Genomic DNA, 24,172 nt, shown 5'->3' on the forward strand with positions numbered 1-24,172 from the left:
AAAATCATTAGTTTAATTAACGGATTTATATTAAATGCTGATTTAATGATTATTTTATTAAAATATTATATAAATATAACATTTAGTAAATCATTATCTAAAAAATAAAAATGATATTAATCACTAAAGGCAATTTAATGATTTTCCTGGATTTAAACCCAAAAATCAATAACTAAGATATATTTCTTTTCTTTTCAGTAATCTTAACACTAAGAGATAAAAAACTACTAATCAGAATCAAAACCAATCCAAGTCTCATTAATCTGATTAATCTAATGCGTCTTTTCCACACAAGAGTCGAATGAAAGAGTCCAGTGAATGATGCTGACATTATACTACTTTAATGCACTTTGGTCACTCTCTGGTTTTGAAGACCGAGGTTGAATTTACACCGAAGTCTGGTGCTACCATGCCCTCTGTGTACACAAAAGCGAACAACTAAAGTGCCTTCAGCTCTTTGGTGCTTATCATCAAGGGAAATTATTATTGTAGTAGTATAATTCTGTGGGTTAAGTTCCCATATAATGAGGCCGTGACAGAAAGTACATAATTATATATACCACTTAATAACTAATTTAGGCCACAATTATCTGTTTCTCCTGTGTGTTTTTTCTGAGCTGTAATATCTTCTCTGCTCGATTGGCTAAAAAGATCAAAATGAAGCAGAACAAAGGTTTATTGATACATGATATTCTTCATATGTAAGCTACTGGGCATCCGAAAACCCAGAAATTTTGGATAAGTGTAAGATCAAGAACTTCAAGTATTGGTTTATTTTATTTTTAAATGCATCTTTTACACATGGTTTTTAATTTTCATTGTTATCTTTGAATTAAATGGGTAATTACAAGTTTACACAAGTTATCTAAAGCTCTGTTAAACTCTTATCAAAAAGATTAAAACAAGGAACACTTTAGAATACTGGGTAATTTTATTTACACATACGTAAAACAAAAACTTTCTGTTAAAATGATCATACCGCAAAACTTATATGCCATAACTTCCTACCAATATACAATGACTGTACAATGTTATATAATAACAAGAAAAGACTGATCTATAGTTGCATCAATTAATATTTTAAGTTCCCCATACATGTCAGTGATAAAACAAGAGCACCGCCTTGCGGGTGCAGACCGCTCATATATATTATTTTTAAAGGTCAAGGGACCTATCTCAATTTCAATCACAAAGGAGGGAGGGTTGGAGTGGAGAGGGTGTATAGTGTGGGGTGTGGTCATTTATTACATTATCTTCTAAGAATAAAAAAAAATGCTAAAATTTTTATATATTTTTTGGGGGGAAGGGCGGGGGGGATTCTTGACGGTAAAAAATAAAATAATAAAAATAAGTATGGGTGTATTTTAACCGTGTCAAAAAATTATTTTTTTTGGGGGGGGGGGGGGGAGTTGGGGCGGGGTATAGTGTGAGGGTGTAGTGGTCATTTATTAGATGATCTTTAAAAAAACACAAAAAAACACAACTTTTTTTTGGGGGGGGGGGGGATTCGGGGGGGAATGGGGGATGGTTTGGGTGGAGTCTATTGTGATATGTCAGGTAAGAGTTGTTTTGTCAAAGTATCAATCAAATCTAATCATAAATAAAGAAGTTATGGCAATTTTAGCAAAATTTAATAATTTGACCTTGACAGTCAAGGTCATTCAAAGGTCAAGGTAAAATTCAAGGTGCCAGGTACAGTACCCTCATGATAGCATGAAAGTATTTTAAGTTTGAAAGCAATAGCCTTGATACTTTAGAAGTAAAGTGGATCTAAACACAAAATTTAACCATATATTCAAAGTTACTAAGTCAAAAAGGGCCATAATTCTGTAAAAATGACAACAAGAGTTATGCAACTTGTCCTTTACTGTCCCCTTATGATAGTTTGTGAGTGTTCCAAGTATGAAAGCAATATCTATGATACTTGAGGGGTAAAGTGGACCAAAACACAAATTTAACCAAATTTTCAATTTTCTAAGTATAAAGGGCCCATAATTCCGTAAATGCCAGTCAGAGTTACATAACTTTGCCTGCACAGTCCCCTTATGATAGTTAGTAAGTGTTGCAAGAATGAAAGCAATAGCTTTGATACTTAAGGAATAAAATGGACCTAAACACAAAACTTAACCAAAACTTTCAATTTTGTAAGTATAAAAAGGGCACATAATTCTGTCAAAATGCACGCCAGAGTTATCTAACTTTGCCTGCCCAGTCCCCTCATGATAGTCAGTAAGTGTACCAAGTTTGAATGCAATAGCATTGATACTTTCTGAGAAAAATGGACATAAACGCAAAACTTAACCGGACGCCGACGCAGACGCCAAGGTGATGACAATAGCTCATCATTTTTTTTCCAAAAAATAGATGAGCTAAAAATGAACTGAAAAACATTGAGAATTATATAATTAATAACCAAACACAGCTAAGTAGCTTGTTATTTACACTCAAGCAATTGACTTCAATTTTTATATACACTTGTAAGAAAAGATAATTATTTAATTATCTTTTTATATTAGAAAACTTCAAAGGGCTTAACTATTCATATTTTAATAATTTTTAAATGGACAAAAAATCCTTCAATTCATGGTGAAACAAACTTTTAACTGGTTTCTGCAGAGGTGATAAAGCAGCTATTAAAATATGTGCAACATAAGAATCAGCCATTAATCAACAATAAATCAATATAAAACATTTTAAAATTACAAATATATTCTTCAAACAAACTAGAAATGTGTCACACACATAATTCTCTCACAACACATGTTCAAGTCATGTTCTGAGAAAACTGGGCATAATGCATGTGCGTAGTGTCGTCCCAGATTAGCCTGTGCAATCCACACACTTTCCGCTTTTGTGACATTTTTCGTTAAAATAAAGTCTCTTCTAAGCAAAAATCCAATTTAAGCAAAAAGTGTCGTCCCTGATTAGCCTGTGCGGACTGCACAGGCTAATCTGGGACGACACTTTACGCACATGCATTATGCACAGTTTTCTCAGAACACGACTCATTAACACATTTGGACACAGACAAATCCACTACAGCAAACAAGACAAAAGGCCAAAACAAGTTGCCGGTCAAAGACAAAATTCCCTCAAAATGATCATCTACACATTCAGCTCTGAAAATTTGAGAACATCTGCCAAGCTGTTCACGGAACTAAATACCAAGTACAGATAATTATGGAAATATATATTTTATAGTTGAAAAACATAAACTCTTTAATTCTGCCAAATGTTGTATAAGCAAAGATTCCTTTATTAATGATCATTTTAACATGAAGGTAATTCAGCTGTGAAATATTGAGCAAGATCCGCCCAATAGGTAAAGCAGAGTTGAAAACACAATAATACAGGACAACATATTCCACAGTAAAAAACTGAACAAATGGAAAAATTATGCCGAATTTTGTTGCAGCAAAAATTCCTTTCCTTACAATCATCTACACATTAAAGTTTATCAACTGTTCAAGTTTGAGCGAGAAGTAATTTAATTTTGAGCAAGATCCACCCTTGAGTAGAAGAGAAGTTCAAAACATAAGTTTCTTGACGTACATATGTATGTTTTGTACAGACGGACAAGCACACTGCTTAATGCCTCATTTCAGCATTTCTTAAAATATAACAAGAGCTGTCACATTTTTCTGCTTTGATAGTATATCATCTGGTATAATGACCACAAAGACATATTTTAAGTAGAATATCTGAAGTAGTTTATGTAAACTTATTTTTTTTTTTAAAACAAGGGCTGTTTGTAAAACATGCATGCCCCCCATATGGGCTGTCAGTTGTAGTGGCAGCCATTGTGTGAATACGTTTTTTGTCACTGTGAACTTGATCTTTGAACTAGTGACTTGAAAATCAATAGGGGTCATCTGCCAGTCATGATCAATGTACCTATGAAGTTTCATGATCATAGGCCTAAGTATTCTTGAGTTATCATCAGGAATCCATTTTACTGTTTTGAGTCACTGTGACCTTGACCTTTGACCTAGTGACCTGAGAATTAATAGGGGTCACCTGCCAGTCATGATCAATGTACCTATGAAGTTTGATGATCCTAGGCGTAAGCTTTCCTGAGTTATCATCCGGAAACCATTTTACTGTGTCGAGTCACCGTGACCTTGACCTTTGACCTAGTGTCATGAAAATCAATAGGGGTCATCTGCAAGTCATGATCAATGTACCTATGAAGTTTCATGATCCTAGGCGTAAGCGTTCTTGAGTTATCATCCGGAAACCATTTTTCTGTTTCGAGTCACTGTGACCTTGACCTTTGACCTAGTGACCTGAAAATCAATAGGTGTCATCTGCGAGTCATGATCAATGTACCCATGAAGTTTCATGATCCTAGGCGTAAGCGTTCTTGAGTTATCATCCGGAAACTGTTTTACTTTTTCGAGTCACTGTGACCTTGACCTTTGACCTAGTGACCTCAAAATCAATAGTGATCATCTGCCAGTCATGAGCAATGTACCTATGAAGTTTCATGATCCTAGGCCTAAGCGTTCTTGAGTTATCATCCGGAAACCATCTGGTGGACGGACGGACGGACCGACATGTGCAAAACAATATACCCCCTCTTCTTCCAAGGGGGGCATAATAAACAAGAAATGTAACCCTGCAGAGAAAAGAGATTTTCAACTTTACTCCCCAAAAAAGTTAAGTTTAAAAGCAAGGTATACACCTAAGCTACCTACACAAAAATAACAGTACAATATCACCATCCATACAAGACCATTTACAATTTCGAGTGACAATGACCTTGACCCAATTTGTCTCAAATGTGAACCTGTCCATGGTCTGCATGTAAGCTACTTATAAACGCAATTACAAAATTACAGCACGATACCTCTTAAATACAATCAAGGAATCGAGCTGAAACACTTAATATTCTTAGTTACAGTGACCTTGACCTCATTGGCCCCACATGCAGTCCCAGACTAGATTAGCCTGTAACCTTCCTACATACACAGTTTCAGTAACCAATTGTATAAATATGGATAATTTAAGCCAATCTAAAAGATAATCTTTGGTTAAATTTTTCCGTTTTTGGATAAGTTATCCAATGTTGTTATCCTATTGTATAAAATTAAAGTTGCATTCGATATCTTTAAAGGAATTGGTTCAAGTTAGCTATAAAAAAAACCTGATGCACATTGTATCTGGTTGCGGTCAAGACGGTTAGAAGTGTCATTTCAGATGACAACAGCTTTTGTGTCTGACAAAATATATAAAGCAATATCGAGTTGCAAGAATAGATTAGTAAACTTTTCTTATGAGGAAATGTTGTAAAGGGATTTTAAAGTTTGACAACATTTTGTAAAAGAAGTTTTCAAGTTCATTTTTCAAATGAGTTTCCATACTCCATCTTAACAAATCAAAAAGCATAAACAAGGGAAACTAATTGAATAAAATCCAATAAAATGCAAATAAATCACTTTAAAAGTATTTTTTATAATAATCTTTGTATTATAAGATCCCATCCCATTAACTTATTTACTGTCTTGCATGATCTAACTCAAATCAACATGTCTGAAACAGAATTGCATGCAAGATAGAGCTGGTACTATAGTTACCAACTATTCTTTTAGACAGAAGCATTAAAAATCATCTTAGATCTCATAAAAAATTCTTCTAAGTTTGCATATATACAGGCTACCAATTTTGCTTATCTCACAAACTGAAATTAGGCTAATTGAATAATACTGTAATAAGTGGTGGTAACTGGTAAGTCACGCTAAAAATCAAAAGTTATGAACATATCACTTCAAGAATATTATTTATTAATGGTCTAAGTTTATACATAATATATTCCTGAATTCGGGCCTTAAACAAGCTCTTGAAAAGAAAATCTACTAAAAATGGTACAAACTTGTTCATATACCTATCTGGGCTGTAAAATTTATTTCTCTGGCAAAATATTATTTCACTGACAAACTAGAGATGTGTTTGTCAGAAACACAATGCCCCCCAATGCGCCGCTTTTTTTCTTAACTTTGACCTTGAAGGATGACCTTGACCTTTTACCACTCAAAATGTGCAGCTCCATGAGATAAACATGCATGCCAAATATCGAGTTGCTATGTTCAATATTTCAAAAGTTATTGCAAAACTTTACTGTAACTTAGAAGGTTAAAGTTTTGGGACAGAATGACGGAATGACAGACAGAAAGACAGACAGGCAAAAAACAATATACCTCTGATCATTCAATCCGTGGGCATAAAACCCTCAACTCTGAGAAATCTGAAAATCAAAGATACGTTTAGTTTGTCAGAATATGTATGTCCCATATATTCACATAGAATCACGCAATTAAAGGGGCCTTTTCACGATTTGGTAAATTTACAAAATTTAAAAAAGTTGTTTCAGATTCACAATTTTTGTTTTAGTTAAGATATTTGTAAGGAAACAGAAACATTTACCATGCTCTTAAATATCCATTAAACGCATCTTTTGACGATTCAAAAACCTGAAAATTATAAAGCCTTGCAACGCGAAACGATTGAATAATTTGGAAAGTTCTGTTGTTGTTGTTACATTTTGTGAAACTACGAGAATTGCTTTTATAAAATATAAAATACATCCCTCATTGTATGAGCAGGGTTGGCAGAAAGGTCTAAGCGGTAGACTTTTACTCCAGAACTCCAGGGGTCAGTGGTTCGAACCCAGTTGAGGGTTACCTACTTTTTTTTTATTAATATTTTTTTTAAATTTTATTCTTGTTTTTTACTGGAGCTTTTTAAATGCAATTTTTACATTTATCAATATAAAGCATTTAATGACAAACTTCAATATCTGCCAAAATCTGTGAAAAGGCCCCTTTAAATGAAACAGTTACGGCCAAATGTATGCAGATAAGCTGCAAAGAAAGTGCATATGAAGATGACCATTACAGTGCAAATTCATTGCAAACTTTCAAAATTTCAAGCAACAAAAATATAAACCTGCTTAGGGTTTACAAAAAGAATTGCAAGGCCTAACATTTAACGCAGAGGTTTCTTGTTTCTTGCTGAGTGCACATCATGATGGTTTTCTGCAGACAAACATGACACTGTCGTAAGTGTAGGTGAGCATGGAATGCGTGTTCTGGGTGTACGTGGACTTTACGTTCAACTTTTCCATCTGATAAAGTGAAACAAAATAATTGTGAGACATTCATGTAAAAGTTGTATTACAATCTAACAAAACAGTCACTTAAGTTCTTATGTAATGTTTAAACATTATGAATGGATATAAGCCCATTAAAGTATTAAGCTTTACCACACCTTGTCACAGAAGTGAAGGATCACCCCCCCCCCCTCGCCTACCCGAGCCTAATTATCCTGCGTAAAGTGATATGTTGGTATCCGCCTAGCGACAGGGAAGTCACGTGTTTGATCCCCACTGTGGGGGTATTCTTTAGATCTCCCAGAAAGACACCGAGTACTGGTTTTAGGCCCAGGAAACAGACTCGGGAAGGTTTCAAATAAGTACGTAATTTAAAAGCAATAAAGCTAAAATAAATAGGTTTAAACTGAACTAAAACAAAGTACATGAAATACGTAGCAAGTTGTAACAATGAAAAATGGGGCCACTTTTGACCCCACAATTATTGTGTGAATTTTTTCTTTTTTTTCCTTTAAAGGTCCATATAATCTGACCCATTAATTGTGGCATATATTTTTGCCTATAAAGTCTATAGTTACAAAATAATATTATAGAATTCTAATTTGAAAAAGGGGCATCACTTTTGTACTTGTTAACGCAGAATGATACAAATCATTTATGCATAATCTAATATCATATGGAACAGTCCAAGCAAGTTTGAATGTTGAACACTTTCATTTTTACAATGTCATGAAAATATAAAAAGAAAAGCATCTTGGGACAAAGACATTTGGGTTGCACACACTATAACTGCAGAAGTTATTCATAACTGCAGAAGTTATATGAACAATAATTCAGCAATAGGATGTAATTTAACAATAAGATAAGCCAAAGCAATTACACCACTGGTAGCAGGTCTTACCTCAAATACGAATCCAATCTTCTCTATCACATTTCTCACATCCTCCCAGGCCAGTTCTATGGACACCTCATTGGGCATATCAGCATAGTGGTACAACAGTGGCCCTGAAGATGTATTTAGTTTTACTCTCATGCATAATCAATTGCTGTCAAATGAGTGTCGACCAAACATCAAATAAAGCCAGGAATCGAAATGTAAACCTTCTGATCACTTTCCCCAAATTATTACTTTGTTGCTTATTTTTTGGAACTATTCTTTTGTGAAATAAATATTTGTTAACTATATGCTCACCTGCTGTAACAGTATATGTATCATGTATTATGTACCATGTGAAACATAATGAAGATCTGCTCTATTCATGCAATAATGCTTTTTATCTACAGAATTTAACAGTATTTAACATTATCTAACTTATTATTATTTCTTTAAAGATTTTTGCATGAATGATAATAAGCAGTTGTTTCATAGTTGTTATGGTGTAGTGATCAAGGTGTCTGGCGATAATCGGTCCAAAACTATTATGCAGTTGTTTGTTCTTTTCACGTTTTTAATAGTATAGTCATGAGAAATGAAGTTCTACTTTTGTATGCAGCTAATCAAATGGCCATGACAAAAATAAAATTGTCTGAAAGTTTTATGGTAACCATCAACTAATGCACAGAAATAATCAGTTTTTAATTTGATCTGGTCTCCCCACTCATTCCATCCCGCAAAACCCTTAAGGTGTCGCAACTCAGTATATGATTCCTGGTTTGGTATGTACACATGGGGCGCATTCTTTGAATTTCCTACACCATCAAGTTCTGGTTCTTACCCCCTTAAAGGGGCCTTTTCACGTTTTGGTAAATTGACAAAGTTAAAAAAAGTTGATTCAGATTCGCAAATTTTCGTTGTAGTTATGATATTTGTGCGAAACAGTAAAACTGAACATTTACCATACTCTAAAATAGCCATAATATGCATCATTTGACCATTTTAAAACCTAAAATTATAAAGCGTTGCAATGCGAAACGATTGAATAATTTGGATAGTTCTGTTGTTGTCGTTATATTTTGTGAAACTACGAGGATTGCTTATATAAAGTATACCATACATTCTTCATTGTATGAGCACGGATGGCCGATTGGTCTAAGTGGTAGACTTTTACTCCAGGACTCCAGGGGTCAGAGGTTCGAGCCCTGTTGAGGGTTACTTTTTTTTTCTTTTTAAAATTTTATTCCTGATTTTTTACTGGAGCTTTTTAGATCCAATGTTTACATTTATCAATATAGAGCATTTCATGGCAAACTTCAATGCATTCCCAAATCTGTGAAAAGGCCCCTTTAACAGGCTAACAGTGTCACCCACGCTTTTCGTGCAACAAACAAAAACTAATTCAACTAAGGTTAATAACATTCTACTTCTTAGGCTGGTCAAGTTATAAATTGAGCCTTGTTAGGGGAAATCTGGGTTTAATTCATTAAGTGACTTCACAGGCTAATCTGGGATGACACTTCACACTTATACATAAAGCCCAGTTTTCCCAGAACAAGGTTTAATTCAATGAAAGTACCTAGGTTTACCCAGTACCCGCCAGTCTTCAAGATTTCGTAGATCTTCTCCACATAGGCAATGATGTTGTGAGCAGTGTCAATGAAGAACACAGTGGCTACACAGTCAAATGTCTCTAAAATATACATACATTTATAGACTGTGCACATTTGGCTATTAAAATACATCAAATTATGTTAGATCGAATATACATCAAGGGCCAATTAGCATACATAAATTATTTTCTTCCCATCATTTCACATCATCCATTAAATAAAACATGATTTCATGAAATGTTGGAAACAAAACCTAACTGTCAACAAGGGCTGTTTGTAAAACATGCATGCCCCCCATATGAGCTGTCCGTTGTAGTGGCAGCCATTGTGTGAATACGATTTTTGTCACTGTGACCTTGACCTTTGACCTAGTGACCTGAAAATCAATAGGGGTCATCTGCAAGTCACGATCACTGTACCTATGAAGTGTCATGATCCTAGGCAAAAGCGTTCTTGAGTTATCATCCGAAAATCAGTTTTCTATTTCGGGTCACCGTGACCTTGACCTTTGACCTTGTGACCACAAAATCAATAGGGGTCATCTGCAAGTCATGATCAATCTACCTATAAAGTTTCATGATCCTAGGCGTATGCGTTCTCGAGTTATCATCTGAAAACCATTTTACTATTTCAGGTCACCGTGACCTTGACCTTTGACCTAGTGACCTCAAAATAAAAAGGGGTCATCTGCGAGTTATGATCAATCTACCCATGAAGTTTCATGATCCTAGGCGTATGCATTCTTGAGTTATCATCCAGAAACCATTTTACTATTTCGGGTCACCGTGACCTTGACCTTTGACCTAGTGACCTCAAAATCAATAGGGGTCATCTGCAAGTCATGATCAATCTACCCATGAAGTTTCATGATCCTAGGCGTATGCGTTCTTGAGTTATCATTAAAAAACCATGTTACTATTTCGGGTCACCGTGACCTTGACCTTTGACCTAGTGACCTCAAAATCAATAGGGGTCATCTGCGAGTCATGATCAATGTACCTATGAAGTTTCATGATCCTAGGCCCAAGCGTTCTTGAGTTATCGTCTGACAACCACCTGGTGGACGGACCGACCGACAGACCGACCGACCGACAGACAGACCGACCGACATGAGCAAAGCAATATACCCCCTCTTCTTCGAAGGGGGGCATAAAAAGTAAATGATGGGTAAGGCTATAATCCACTTCGAAATAGATTATTATTTGTAATCAAGTGTGTTTGTCTTAATTTGTTGTTGTTTTATCACTTCATCAGTCAAAACATGGCAGTAAGTTAACTTACCAAGACTGTTCTTACCTGACTAAGCATAGCCATTCTAAGAAAATTACTTATTCCAGGTACTTACAATCGCCAAACACAAATAAGACTTAAGGGGGGGGGGGGGGGAGGAATGGCATTTAATGATCAGTAAAAATGTGGACAGGCTAGAATTCAATCTTCACTACTCTGGATTGGCACTATAACAATTTCAGTATCTAGACACAAAATAATTTTGAAAATTTGAAGCTGACGAATAAACAAGTGGGCCATGATGAACTTTCAACACTCACATGAGTTAAAGATGCATGACGATTGTCGAAAAGTGACCTGACTGCCTAGCATGAACCCACTTGATCCAAAACTAGCCCTTTCCCACTCAGATCCAAAGTGGAAATGTCAATGTGCAAACAGCATAAAACCAGAACAGTCTGCAAGTAACTCGCAGTCTGTTCAGGTTTTATGCTGTTTGTTACTCATCAGTATCTAAGGGTTCGAAACGAAGCCTTTAAAACTTGAATCTAGTAAGAAAGGTCTGAATTAAATTTAACTTTCATATGGACTACAAATGCGTAAAAATACGTATCTAAGTGGTAAAGGGATAAATATGGCATTTATATTTTCAAGATAAACATGATTATCAAGATTGAGTCATAAATGTGGCTTCTTGTTGAATTATATGGTTTTCCTAAATCTTTACCTCATGAGTAAGTTTTTGACCCCTCTTGACCCAGATTTGAACTTGGCTTGGTTATATTGTAACAAATTCTGGCCAAGTTAAAAATGAGTCATAAACGTGGCTTCTAGAGTGGCATGAAGTTTTTCTGATGACCATGTGACCTATTTTTGGACACATATGAACAAAGTCCAATATAGGCTATAATTGTCAAGATTAAAAAAAGAATATTTTTCATTGAGATTAAGTCATACATGTGGCTTCTAGAATGGTAACACAGTTTTTTTAATAGTTGACCTGGTGACCTATTTCTGGGACATACATAAACTCTAATTAATGTGGCCATACTGAGGTAACAAAGCTTTTGTAAGATTTGACATGGTGAACGAGTTTTTGGACGCAGATTCAAAATCAGAGTAGATAAAAATTCAAAACCTTGCATACTTTTTTCTCCCCTTTTTAAATTTTTGTATTACATCTTTACAACAGCAAGTTATTCTTTATTAACCTACTAGATAGTTAAAAATGATATGTATTATTTGTGCATATAATTTTATTGTAATACAATCAATTCTTGTGGTATGCTTTTTACAATGTCTATATATCCATAGTAAACATCTCTGGAAATATTAACTCATATTTGTGCTACTAACACATAATATTTTGTACGGTATGGAGCAGGATGGCCTCGACCTGAACATACCATGGACGAGGTAAATAAAGGCTAACACTCAATATATAAATTTAAAAAAAAAATCAAAACAATATTCACCAAGTTTGGATGAACAATTAGGCTGCTTGAGTGGTAAGTTAAGAAGGTTTGCTTAGATTTGACTGGATGACCTTGTTTTTCTTGACTATAAAACCCCTCTATGCGAGTGTACTAATTCAAGAGAATCCTGCCCCTATACCTGGATCCTGGTACACCTCGAGGAAATCACCGGCCGCCATAGAGAAGCTTGCATCCTCTGGGATTTCTGAGGTGTCCACGTCAGGAAACGTGATGGCTGCTGTTTGGTCTGCGTTGCGCACGTTGTTCGTCCACTGATGGACCCAGGGGTACAGGGTGTGACAGTTCACCTCTTTGCACCTGTGAATTTGAGTCAGTGATTCTTTTGATTCATATTTTACAGACTGCGCCTTTTGAATTGGAAAATATAGCGCGATAAACCATGACATTTGGAAAAATAAACATTATTAATATGATTATAAATTACAGTATTCCAGTTGCTAATAAGTACATGTTTAACTGCATTTTAAGTGTTATATAATGAAGTACTTCGTAAATAATTTTCTTACATTCAAGATAATGTTGAGTGAATATCCTTTCATATGCCTAAAAGTTTGACTTTTTGGGGAAAAATTAGGATAGATTTTTGGAAAAAATGTTTTTTTGCCATTGATAAACAGCCATTAGAAGGCAATACTTTGGAGTAAAAGTCACTGTGAGTATATTACTGGGTTATAGTTTCAACACAACATAGTCCATACAAAGCTGTATTACTAAGATAATATTTCTTTGCACTGTCCCTTTTTAAGAGAACAGCAATTTTTTATTTTCTGTTATTACTCATTATGGAGCTTAAACAGTGGCCATTAAACAAGAGCTGTCAGAGGACAGTGGCTCGACTATTCGAGTGCTTGACAGTATAACGTTAGCCATCATGGGGAAATTGTTCATATTCAATAATTTATTAGACGATCTTTCCCCCCCAAAAAAAGAATAATAAAAAAAAAATTGGGGGGGGGGGGGTAGGGGGGAGGTAGGGGGGGTGAGAGGAGGGTATAATGTGGGGTGGGGTAATTTATTAGATAATGTTTAAAAAAAAAATAGGGGGTGTGTGGCGGGGTAGGGGGGGGGGTGGGGGGATGAGAGGGGGTATAATGTGGGGTGTGGTAATTTATTACATGATGTTTAAACAAAAAAAAAATTGGGGGGGGGGGGCAGGTTTGGGGGGGAAGGGATTCTGGGTAGGGGCGTGGGGTATTGTTTGGCTGGAATCCAAATTATATAAGTGTAAAAAGGGCCATAAGTATGTCAAAATGCTTGATACAGTGGTATGCTCTTGTTTATAAGTTGGGGTAATGTTGGTAAACAAGTATGCAAAATATAAAAGAAATATGTCAAAGGATATAGGAAATATAATTTGGGGTAGTAAGCAAACTTTAACATTTGCTGCATATTGTAAGTGGAAAAGGGGCCATAATTATGACAAAATATTGATAGAGTTGTCTGCTCTTGTTTATAGGTTGGGGTGATGTTGGTAAACAAGTATGCAAAATATGAAAGCAATATGTCAAGGCACAATGAAAATATTTGGGGCAGTACGAAAACTTTAACATTTGCACACTAACGCAGACGCCGGGGTGAGTAGGATAGCTCCACTATATATATTTTATATATAATAGTTGAGCCAAAAACTCGTACCATAATTAAAAAAAAAAACATGTCACAAAATGTGGTTAAAAAAAGACCATTTTTGAAGGTTTCTACATTATTCCCAAAGATATATTTTTTGGTCTAGCAAACTGCGGTCTGACACAGAAATTTATAAGATGTTGTCTGACACATGTTGTTTAAACATGCATATATTTTTAGCTATTCAGGAAGCCAGATTGTTTGAAGATTTTATCAGGTGATCAACATTTTCAAAGCAAGTGACCCACATTCAAACTCAAATTCTGACCCAGTTTCATCAATATTGAATCATAAATATGGCCTATACAGTGGTACAAAAATTTATTTTATAAGATTTGACTTGCTGACCTAGTTTTTTTAGATGTGCTTAAACCAGATTCAAACTGGGCCTATATACAGTATTGCAAAGATAAACATTCTGACCATGTTTCATGGGCATTGAGTCATACATGTTACCTCTTCAGTGATAAATTGAGCCTTGTTCTGAGAAAACTGGGCTTTAAACATGTGCGTAAAGTGTCGTCCCAGATTAGCCTGGGCTAATCAGGGACGACACTTTCCGCCCCAACTTGATTTTCTGCAAGGAGGATATTCCTTGAAACTAAAAATACCAAAAAAGCGGAAAGTGTTGTCCCTGATTAGCCTGTGCGGACTGCACAGGCTAATCTGGGACAACACTTTACGCACATGCATTAAGCCCAGTTTTCTCAGAACGCGGCTCATTTAATGATATCAAGGTTTTTCAAAGATTTGAGCACATGAACTGGTGTTAGGACGCAAGTGAACTTGATTTAAAATCTGCCTGGTTATTTTTTACAATAAACATTCTGAGCAAAGCCTAGGAAGATTGAATGTAGCCTCCAGTGCAATAATGACTTCAAAGTTGCCGACAAACAACTCAGGCCTCGTGTTCACAAAACAATTTGCAATCAAAAATAAATTTTAACTGACATCGATTTTCATTTTTGCCTATCAACTACAATGGAAATCCATTTTAAATGACAAGCAAAATCGATTTTCGATTGTGAACACGGGGCCTGGTTGCATGCTGACGGACATAAGGTTATCAAAGAAGCTTACTTTGTGCTCATTTAAGCTAAAATTGATACCACACAATAAATTACTTCCCATTGTTCTGCAGACATAAAGATTTTACTTGCCACAATAATATTAACACATTACTCATTATGAAAACTTACTTGTTAAGAACAAAGTTGGATGAAAACAGCATGAACAGGCTAAATTCATTTCCCTGACAGCTGTAGCCTCGTCGTGCAAACTCAAAAGCCAGGCGACCTAAACCAGCTCCTGGTACTAGTATGTTTACTTGTGATGTTTCACTGCAAGGGACGTAATTATCTAAATAAAGCAAGGGAGAGAAGTCAGGCACAGAGTAATAAAAAAATTAATTTCATAGTGACAAGTGCAAGCAACAATACCACATGAAAAACTGCTGAAAATAGATGCAATGCTATTGTGACTTTATCAATTATCATCAGAAAAAACAAAGCTCCAATCTTCCATGTTGTTTGGCTGAAATATTATTTTAATCAACATCCATTGAAAACATTTTAAAAGCAGTTGTTTTGTATTTTATAATCCTACAATACATGCAAACTGCACTAGTTAACTATTTACTTGATTCAAAACCAACAATTCACACTAATGGAATACATGACTTTGAAAATCATAATGAAATGTATAATAGCAGCAATACATGAAAGCAAAATATAAAACATATAAACATAAAGTAAATTAATTTTTAATTAAAGCTGTTTTCCGATCAATAAACAATTTCTTTATATATTTTTTTCATGTTGCAACCCACACAAAAACAGTTTAACATGTAATTTAATACATAAAAAAGACATGCCCATAGGGCACAGATGCCCAAAAAATCCACCTATGTCAAAAACAAGCTGTTTAATGGTTGAATGTGACCTTTGACCCTTGACAAGTGCTTCATCAAAGGGCAGCATAAAAACAAAAAATATTTAAGTCACTTTCTCATGAAACTGGGCATAATGCAAGTGCGTAAAGTGTCGTCCCAGATTAGCCTGTGCCGTCTGCACAGGCTAATCTGGGAAAACACTTTCCGCCTCAACTTGATTTTCGGTAAGGAGGGACTTCCTTGAACTTAAAAATACCATAAAAGCGGAAAGTATCATCCCTGATTAGCCTGTGAAGACTGCACAGGCTAATCTGGGACAACACTTTACGCACATGCATTATGCCCAGTTTTATCAGAACGCGACTCATTTAAAAACCTACCAGTTGTCTGCTGGAAATCTCTTCACCACCTCGGCTATGACAGGATCATAACACACGGCCCGCTCATGCTGACCCTGGTCACTCCAGTCACGCACGAACTGCTTCAGTGTAGACTTCACCTTCTCCATGTCAGACAGGCGCGGCAGCGTGGACTTGGAGTCTGGCTCTTCCTCACCAGCCTGCGCACAGATTTATAAATATGAGCCTGGTTCTGGGAAAACTGGACTTAATGCATGTCAGTCAAGTGTCATCCCAAATAAGCCTGTGAAGTCTGCACAGGCTATTCAGGGTTAACAATTTCCGCTTAATCTGAATTCTTGCTTAGACGAAACATCCTTTAACAAAAAATATTATAAAAGTGGAAAGTGTCATCCCAGATAAGCTATGTTGACTGCATAGGCTAAGCTGAGAGGACAATTAATGCACATGCATCAAGCCCGGTTTCCCAGACCACTGATTCAATGCTTTGTATTCCTTTTTAAACTTATGTTATATTTTTGCATAATTTTGTAAAACCTTATAATACCCCAAAATAAAGTTTTCAATTTAATATGAAGACAGTTTTTTTCATTACATTTTTTATATTGTACGACTCTATGTCATGTGTCAGACTTACAAATATTCAATATACAACATCAATAACTGAATATCATAAGTTTTACTTTGGAAAGTGTGAGAGTGCTATATTGAACAATTTTATGTCGATGGACAGATGAATAATCAGACAGACAGATATCATTGGTTACATGATACAGTGATATATTCAAAATCTCATTAACAGGCTATCCGCTGCAAACATGTCTTTTGTTTGCAAAGAATGGCATATTGGCTAGATTATTTTTCATCATACTCCATCAATGTTTTACAAATTGTGAATCATTTAAAATATTATATATTTTCATTTGACAAGTTTGTTGTTTCTTTAATTCTTTCCCACTTTGAAGCCAAGTAAATCTGGTTATATGCATCCAGCATAAAACTGTTCATGTTTTATGCTGTTAGCTTCTTATCAGTATCTTCGGGTTTGAAATAAAAAAAATAAAACTTGCACTTATTTTATTTGATTTTCTCAGATACTGCAAATGGGTAAAAATGTGTATGAGTGGTAAAGGATTAAGACAACAGCAGTTCATTTTCTGTATGGTCCTACATTCGACATATTCTGTTGATTCTCGAAGATGTGCTCAGCATCTTGGGTGATCAGCTTGATTATCCGGCTGTTCTGTTCCACGCATGACCTACAAAAATTGGTATGTTATTTAATATTTACTAGTATCATCCATAATGATTACTAGTAACAAGCCTATTGCAAAGCAATATATGTCCCCTACCGGCTCCATCATTGTCAGAATTTATTTTTTTTGTTGCCATAGCAACCAGAATTTTTGACGTAGGAACAAAATGAAATGACGTGCATAATGTCCATATTGCAATCGATCCATGTTTTTCATGAAAAAATATGAAAAACTTTCAAAGTTATCGCAAGATCCAGAAAAATGTGACAGACAGACTCACAGAGCGCAAACAATAAGTCCCTTCCGGTGAAACCGATAGGGAACAAAAACAAGGGGGCCATAATGATCCTTAAGCACTCACCTGAGTTTATGGAAAGCGATTGTAGAAGATTTGACTTGGTAGAAGGCATGAAAGTGAGTAAAAGAACATTAGTATAGACCTAAATAAACAAGACATATGTTCATAAAGCATGGATGATAAATGTCAATTTTACAGTCCGTATAAGGAATTTTCATTGACAAATTTGGTCTTTGAAGTGTGACCTTGACCTTTGCAGTTAAGAGAGATGGGTTTAACATGCAACACATCCTCATGAAATGAACACCATTTTTCAACAAGTTATTTTAAAGTCCCTCAATATATGGCAAAGTTATGGCTGAGAAAAAGAATGCTCAAGCTTTTTTACGACCAAATTTGACTTTTGACCTCAAAATTTGATTTTGACCTTTGAGGTAGGGAGGATTGTTTCATACAAAATACCGTCCCCTCATGGTTTTTATATGTGTTAAGTTATCTTAAAAAATCCTAATGAATGACACAATTACAGTCAAAGGAGCTGTAAAGTTATGGCTAAGACAGGAATTTTCTAGCTGTTTTATGTCCAAATTTAACTTTTAACCTCATAGTGTTACCTTTATAATTATATACATACTGAACAGTTTCCATGTGCTTCAGGAAGTCTGGTATAAGCTGTTTGTGGTGACCTGGTAGCCCGTCATAATGCCTCAGGGAGTCTGTAATACGGCTGAGTGAAAATACTCTGAAAATATTAATATCAATATAGCTTAGATCACATCATTTCAGTTTTGTAGAGGTGTGAACACTTCTCTTTACTATAATATGTTCTTTTATCACACATGTTCTTTTTATTTACAAAAAATAATAATTCAACTTAGTCCTGAACAAAGTGCATCACTTGATTTTGTTGACCTTGCAGCATAATTAGCTCACTTTAAATAAATTTGAAATGCACAACAGTTGTTTTGTAACTGTTATGACTTTTAAAAAAATCTGCTACAGTAATTAAGGATGTTTACTAGGGTCATACATGTATGATGTTATTTGTGATTCTCGTTGAAAAGTAGGTAATTTTAATTCTGGACTTGTTTTCTTCATGTAATAATAAAGATTATGACTGTATGTAAATGTTCTGGTTCTACTAAGTTTAACAACTGTGTTGCATTACATGTAGTAACCTTTTTGAGCAATGTTGTGGAAATAATTGATTACACTTACGATCATTATTTTGTTTTTCCTTCCATACTCGACATAAAAATTACAGTATAGAACACACACAAAACCTTATCATCGAATCCATGTACACAATGTAAATGATACAGACAAAAGCCCACCACGCAGCTGCGGATGATGACCACTAATTGTATCATTTTTCTGACATACATATAGACATACCTATGAGACTCAAAATTGTTCTTTCAGCGTCTTCTATTTTTGCAATGCAAAATCCTAGACCACTCGACAAATGCTATATTGCATTTATATGTATACTTCACACAAAAATACAAAAGTTATTATTTTGCAGCGATCTGTTTTTTCATTATATGTTTTTTCACCGCAAAAATACAATGTTTTTCTCTAGTTTGTTTTGCTTCCTGTTTTCTGTTTCCCTGCATTAAGGAAACAAGCCAAATGCCACATGCTGTTTTACAACAAATCGCAGTAACTTTTTCCAAAGCAATTTTGCTTCCCTTAGAAAGTTAAATGTATTTAAAGCCCTTCAGAGATCGGGATATTTTTTTCCCTGATGAGATTACTTCCCCATATATGAAAACAACAATGGGCACTTACAAAGTTGAATGGGCACTTTGCAATAATAAATGGGCACTTCTTAAGATTTATTTTGGGTTAAAATTACAGACAATAGGAAAAAGCAGTGTCAGTAAAATTGCGACCCCATCAAATTTATTTCCAAGTCTGTGACGCAACTATATTGTTTAACATGTTAATTATATTAAACAAACCCGATATTATGGTAGATAAAAATAGTTTTACCTTGCAATTTGATAATTAGTATAAATAATACTTAGCGTGAGCACTGTAATAATCCAATAAAACACTGCCATTATTTACAATATATGTGTTTAGGAATTTTGAGAACACGGGCTTACGCCAAAGGCATAGTTAGGAATTATACAGAAAGTTTGTAAATTGGAACTAATTGGTATATCTCGAAAAATGATTGATAAATGTATTTGTCGTTTCAATGCTTAGGGCTGAGTAATTTCTGCATATCGGAACTCAACTTGCAAAAAACACTTGCTCAATTAACCGTTAAACTCCACCTCCGTTCTCTGCAAAAGATTTGAAGGCGGAGCTATGCATGTGCTATTATTAAATTGGACAATTGCTATTGAGGAACAAACACACGATTGGTTCTCCATGTTGATTGCCAGACAAAGGAAGCCAATTTTGTCGGCGAGAACGCAGAGTGCAATTTTTTTTTTAAATTTGAACTGACTCTATATTTACAATGCCAGTAAAAAAACACTTGCTAACATTAAACTTTGGATTAAATTATCAAAATAAAGCAAAAGCAAAGTTGAAAAATATGATTAAATTAGTTTGCATCAGTTCAAATAAGACATTTTGCGTTGTAAATCAAAGAGTTTTCATGACACAGACAACAACTAGCAAACATTAAAGCGACAACGCGGGGATCGATCTACCTGGATTGTTTTTCATGAATGATCTCGTAAGTCCAGAAAGCAAACAAATAATTTGTGTAAGAGAAGTTTTTCTTATACATGGATAAGATTATGCAACGGGCATCGCATTGTGTAATGATGCGCATCGAATTACGGAAATGATGCGCAGTTTTTTGTTTTAATGGGAAAAGAACGCACTGCGCACCTTTATCCCGATCTCTGGCCCTTCTTACTAAATTCAAATTTTTTAATGCTTTATTTCCAACCCTAAGATACTGATGAGTAGCAACCAAAATTTTTTTTGCCTGAATCCAGATTTATTTCGACTTTATTTGCTTCAGTATATATATTTATATATATATATATATATATATATATATATATATATATATATATATATATATATATATATATATATATATATATATTTGATATATTAATGTTATTGTTATGATCTTCATGCAATAATAAACCCTTAAAACTAATACTAGTAATTGTAACATTACAGTTGGCATCTGTATTCACGTTGTAGTATCCTCCAATTACTTTGAGTCGAGCGGTTAAGGAAACAAGTAAAAGAATTTCTATATTTAAATTCAAACAATGTTGCAATCAACGATGTACCTTTAAAGATTTATATCGTTCCTGTTAAATCCATGTCAAATTGTTTATTAACAGAGTGTTTAACAATGCAAAGCCGATAATTTCATACACACCCGCAAATTACATCCACTACGCGCATTGTTTACCTTGAGTCGAGACGTCAAATCCAAAAGCAAGAGCACTCGATTGCAATAGGCATGAGGTCAACAAAACTTCAAAAATTCGATTCACTAAACAAATTTATAGAAAATGAAAGATTAATTTTACTTTTTTATAACTTATTTTTACAATTTAACAAGTTTCTGTTTTATCGGTCAATCTTCTTTGAGCAACATTGACATAAAAACATGCTCACGAATTGAAAACATAACAATATTCACAATTTGTTCAAATCAATTTTCCGCATATTTGTTACTATTAAAAGATTTCATGAAATTATCATCCAATCGGGACAGGGTTTACCCACTGAACGTGTGTTTATTTTCGCGATGTGCGTGCACAAATTGTTCCATGAAACATTTTCTGGGAATCGGGGAAAACAGTATAAGAAATTTCTTTAAAATATACATGTATCAAATACACGGAATAGGCATACATTTGGGTTATTTCAGTTGAAGTAAGATTTTTTAATGCAATTAAACTGTTTTTTCCTTATTTAAGTCATGTCTGTAATTATTTTCAAGCGTAATAATGTTAGTAAAACACAATGCTCGAAGCGCATGAGTGTGACGTCATCACTAGAGCCACGTTCTTAATGTTCTTTGTTAATTAACAAAGTGATTGAAATTAGGTAATGCTCGAAATAAGGGAAGCGTACAATATTGCGGTATTTCAAGCTGTTTTTTGTCAGAATCCGTAACCCATTTGCTCTGAGAAAGCAATTTTATCTGTGATAATGAACAATATTTTGGATATTTGCGGTTGTAATCCATCGGAACCACGTTGAATAATCAAATTTAACAATATTCCGATTTATAATTTTTCAGTATTTTAGCCAATTTTTAACTTCCGGGCAACTGGTGACCACTGGCACTGATATAGGCACAGGGCCACTGTACATAAATGCATACTTCACTATGAAAAAGAACATAAGAATGATGCCACAAACCTATACGCTTTAAAAGAATTCAATATACGGACGAAATGTTCCCTTTCTTGTCGTTCATCATCTTTTTCTTTGTGGTTGTGAACTACTTCGGAATCGTCGATCATGGGCGCATCCATTTTGAAAGGGAGCTAACTCAGGGCTTGTGTATTTTTCGTCCAAGTTAAGAACACCCGAGATAGCGGAACTCAATTATTTGTTACCATATGCATTAACAATTTATGGACTTTTTAAAAATACAAATTGCTTCAAAATAATATATCAGCGGACAGGATGGTGACAATTAAAAAAAGTCTTATTTTGTTTCAAGAAAAAATATTCACATTAATAAAGAAACAATAAGGTGGGGGAAGAAACACACAACAATTCCCCAGTTGTCTATTTACAAGGATACCCATGCGCTCAATAATCGTTCTGCAGTAATGCACGATGATTCAAGATGATTCCTGTTGTGTTCTTCTGGCATTCCTGTGTTAAATGTTTTTAGTTTAGTTTAAACCTATTTATTTTAGCTCGATTGCATAACAAGCCAAGGGCTTATTTGAAACGGTCTCAATTCCGTTTCCTGGGCCTAGAACCAGTACTTGCATGGTGTCTATGGGGAAGATCTAAAGAAGGCTCCCACAGTGGGTATGGAACCCTTGACGTCCTGGTCACTAGCGGACACCATATCCTCTACGCCACGGCCAACTTGTGTTAAATCTTTTTCAATCTACAACATATTTTTTTTTAACCAACTGGTGTGGGGTTCAAACCAACAATGTAAAGAATCACACCTCGTTCTAACAATTGAGCCAAACAGACAGCTGATTCTTACCCAGGCATATTACAGATATTTTCGTCATGTGTATGCACCTGCATCCGTCCTAGCTTGTCCCAAATGTATCTTGATAATTTACATGTGTTTTAAAAATAGCTTACCACAAATAATAACTACCAATATATGGGATATCAGTCTCTTGTCCCAATCTCAAAGGTCAAGACCACACATAAGGGTAAAAGAAAAAGTTTGGCATTATACACCATTATACGACTTGCCAGGACTGTAACATCATCATGCATTTTTTAACTAATTCACTACAATTTTTCACCTTATCCAGAAGGTTTGTCGCATGTAAGAATCATGTCTCTTGCATAATTATAAAGGTCAATGGTTAAATATGAGCCCAACAGAGTTGTTTTGCACTGTTGCTTTGTCATTCATCAGTCAGTTTTACATAAACATGGGAAAAAAATCTAAAAAAAACCCCCAGTGTCCCTAAAGTCCCTATGGGTAAGGCCATATTTAATGTCAAAGGTCAAACATGGCCATCACAAAGCTTTCGCAGACAATAACTAATAAGTGTAACGCCTTTGTCCATTGCTCAAAGATGATGGGCATACGTAAAGATCAATGTTCAAATAGTGGCATGTAACAGCTTTTACATCATAATATCATTCAAATACACCTTAAAAACAACATAACACACCCTGTTGTGAGGCCATGTTGTGTGTAATGCCTATGTCATATGTCCAAATTATAATGTCACAAACATCTTATGCACATACTTATGTCTTGTTTCAAATAAAGCTGAACTTGTTGCAAACTGGCTTTTAGTTTGTTAATCACACCACTCTTACGAAACAAAAGTTTTATCATATTATGTCAGAAATATAATTTATCAAAATATTTATATTTACATCATGACTTCTCAAAATAAAGACACAGATAAACTTAATTAACAGACAGGATATAATAGGTAGGAAGACTGGGCAACTGTTTTGAGGATTTGGAAAGATGTTTCATGTTGTATTTGTCTATTTTTATCAGGTACAGATTGCTCGTTTTGTTTTGTCCAGCCTTTGATATCAGAGTGTGTGGACAAGCACACAATTGGTGTCATTCCAAACTCGGTTACTACTGTTTTTTTCCGCTTATCAAGTTGAGGTGCAAAGAAAAATGGCCTTAATCCATGAGGTCAGTATTGTCTTTTAATATTTAATCTCAAATTTAAGTAATTATGGGAATACTCAGGTGACAAAAGTGCACATGCTATTGTAACAAACACTTGGACACTCTTAATGC

General features: G+C 34.9%; 2 protein-coding genes across 4 annotated transcripts in view; one reads left to right on the plus strand and one right to left on the minus strand.

The window, feature by feature from the left end:
• The window catches only part of LOC127833413 (thimet oligopeptidase-like), a 388,329-nt gene that overhangs the window by 205,490 nt on the left and 158,667 nt on the right, over positions 1-24,172 (plus strand). The gene's annotated exons all lie outside the window — the stretch shown is intronic.
• On the minus strand, positions 1,442-22,237 carry LOC127833418 (carnosine N-methyltransferase-like). Its single transcript, XM_052358648.1, has 9 exons — positions 22,111-22,237; positions 18,386-18,493; positions 17,369-17,456; positions 16,219-16,397; positions 15,147-15,287; positions 12,440-12,618; positions 9,562-9,675; positions 8,010-8,113; positions 1,442-7,123 (listed from the first exon to the last, which is right to left on the minus strand). Exons 1-9 carry the CDS (start codon positions 22,224-22,226, stop codon positions 7,022-7,024), a joined length of 1,131 nt encoding a protein of 376 aa, XP_052214608.1. The 5' UTR covers positions 22,227-22,237; the 3' UTR covers positions 1,442-7,021.

The sequence above is a fragment of the Dreissena polymorpha genome, chromosome 6 (assembly GCF_020536995.1).
Source record: "Dreissena polymorpha isolate Duluth1 chromosome 6, UMN_Dpol_1.0, whole genome shotgun sequence".
NCBI lineage: Eukaryota > Metazoa > Mollusca > Bivalvia > Myida > Dreissenidae > Dreissena > Dreissena polymorpha.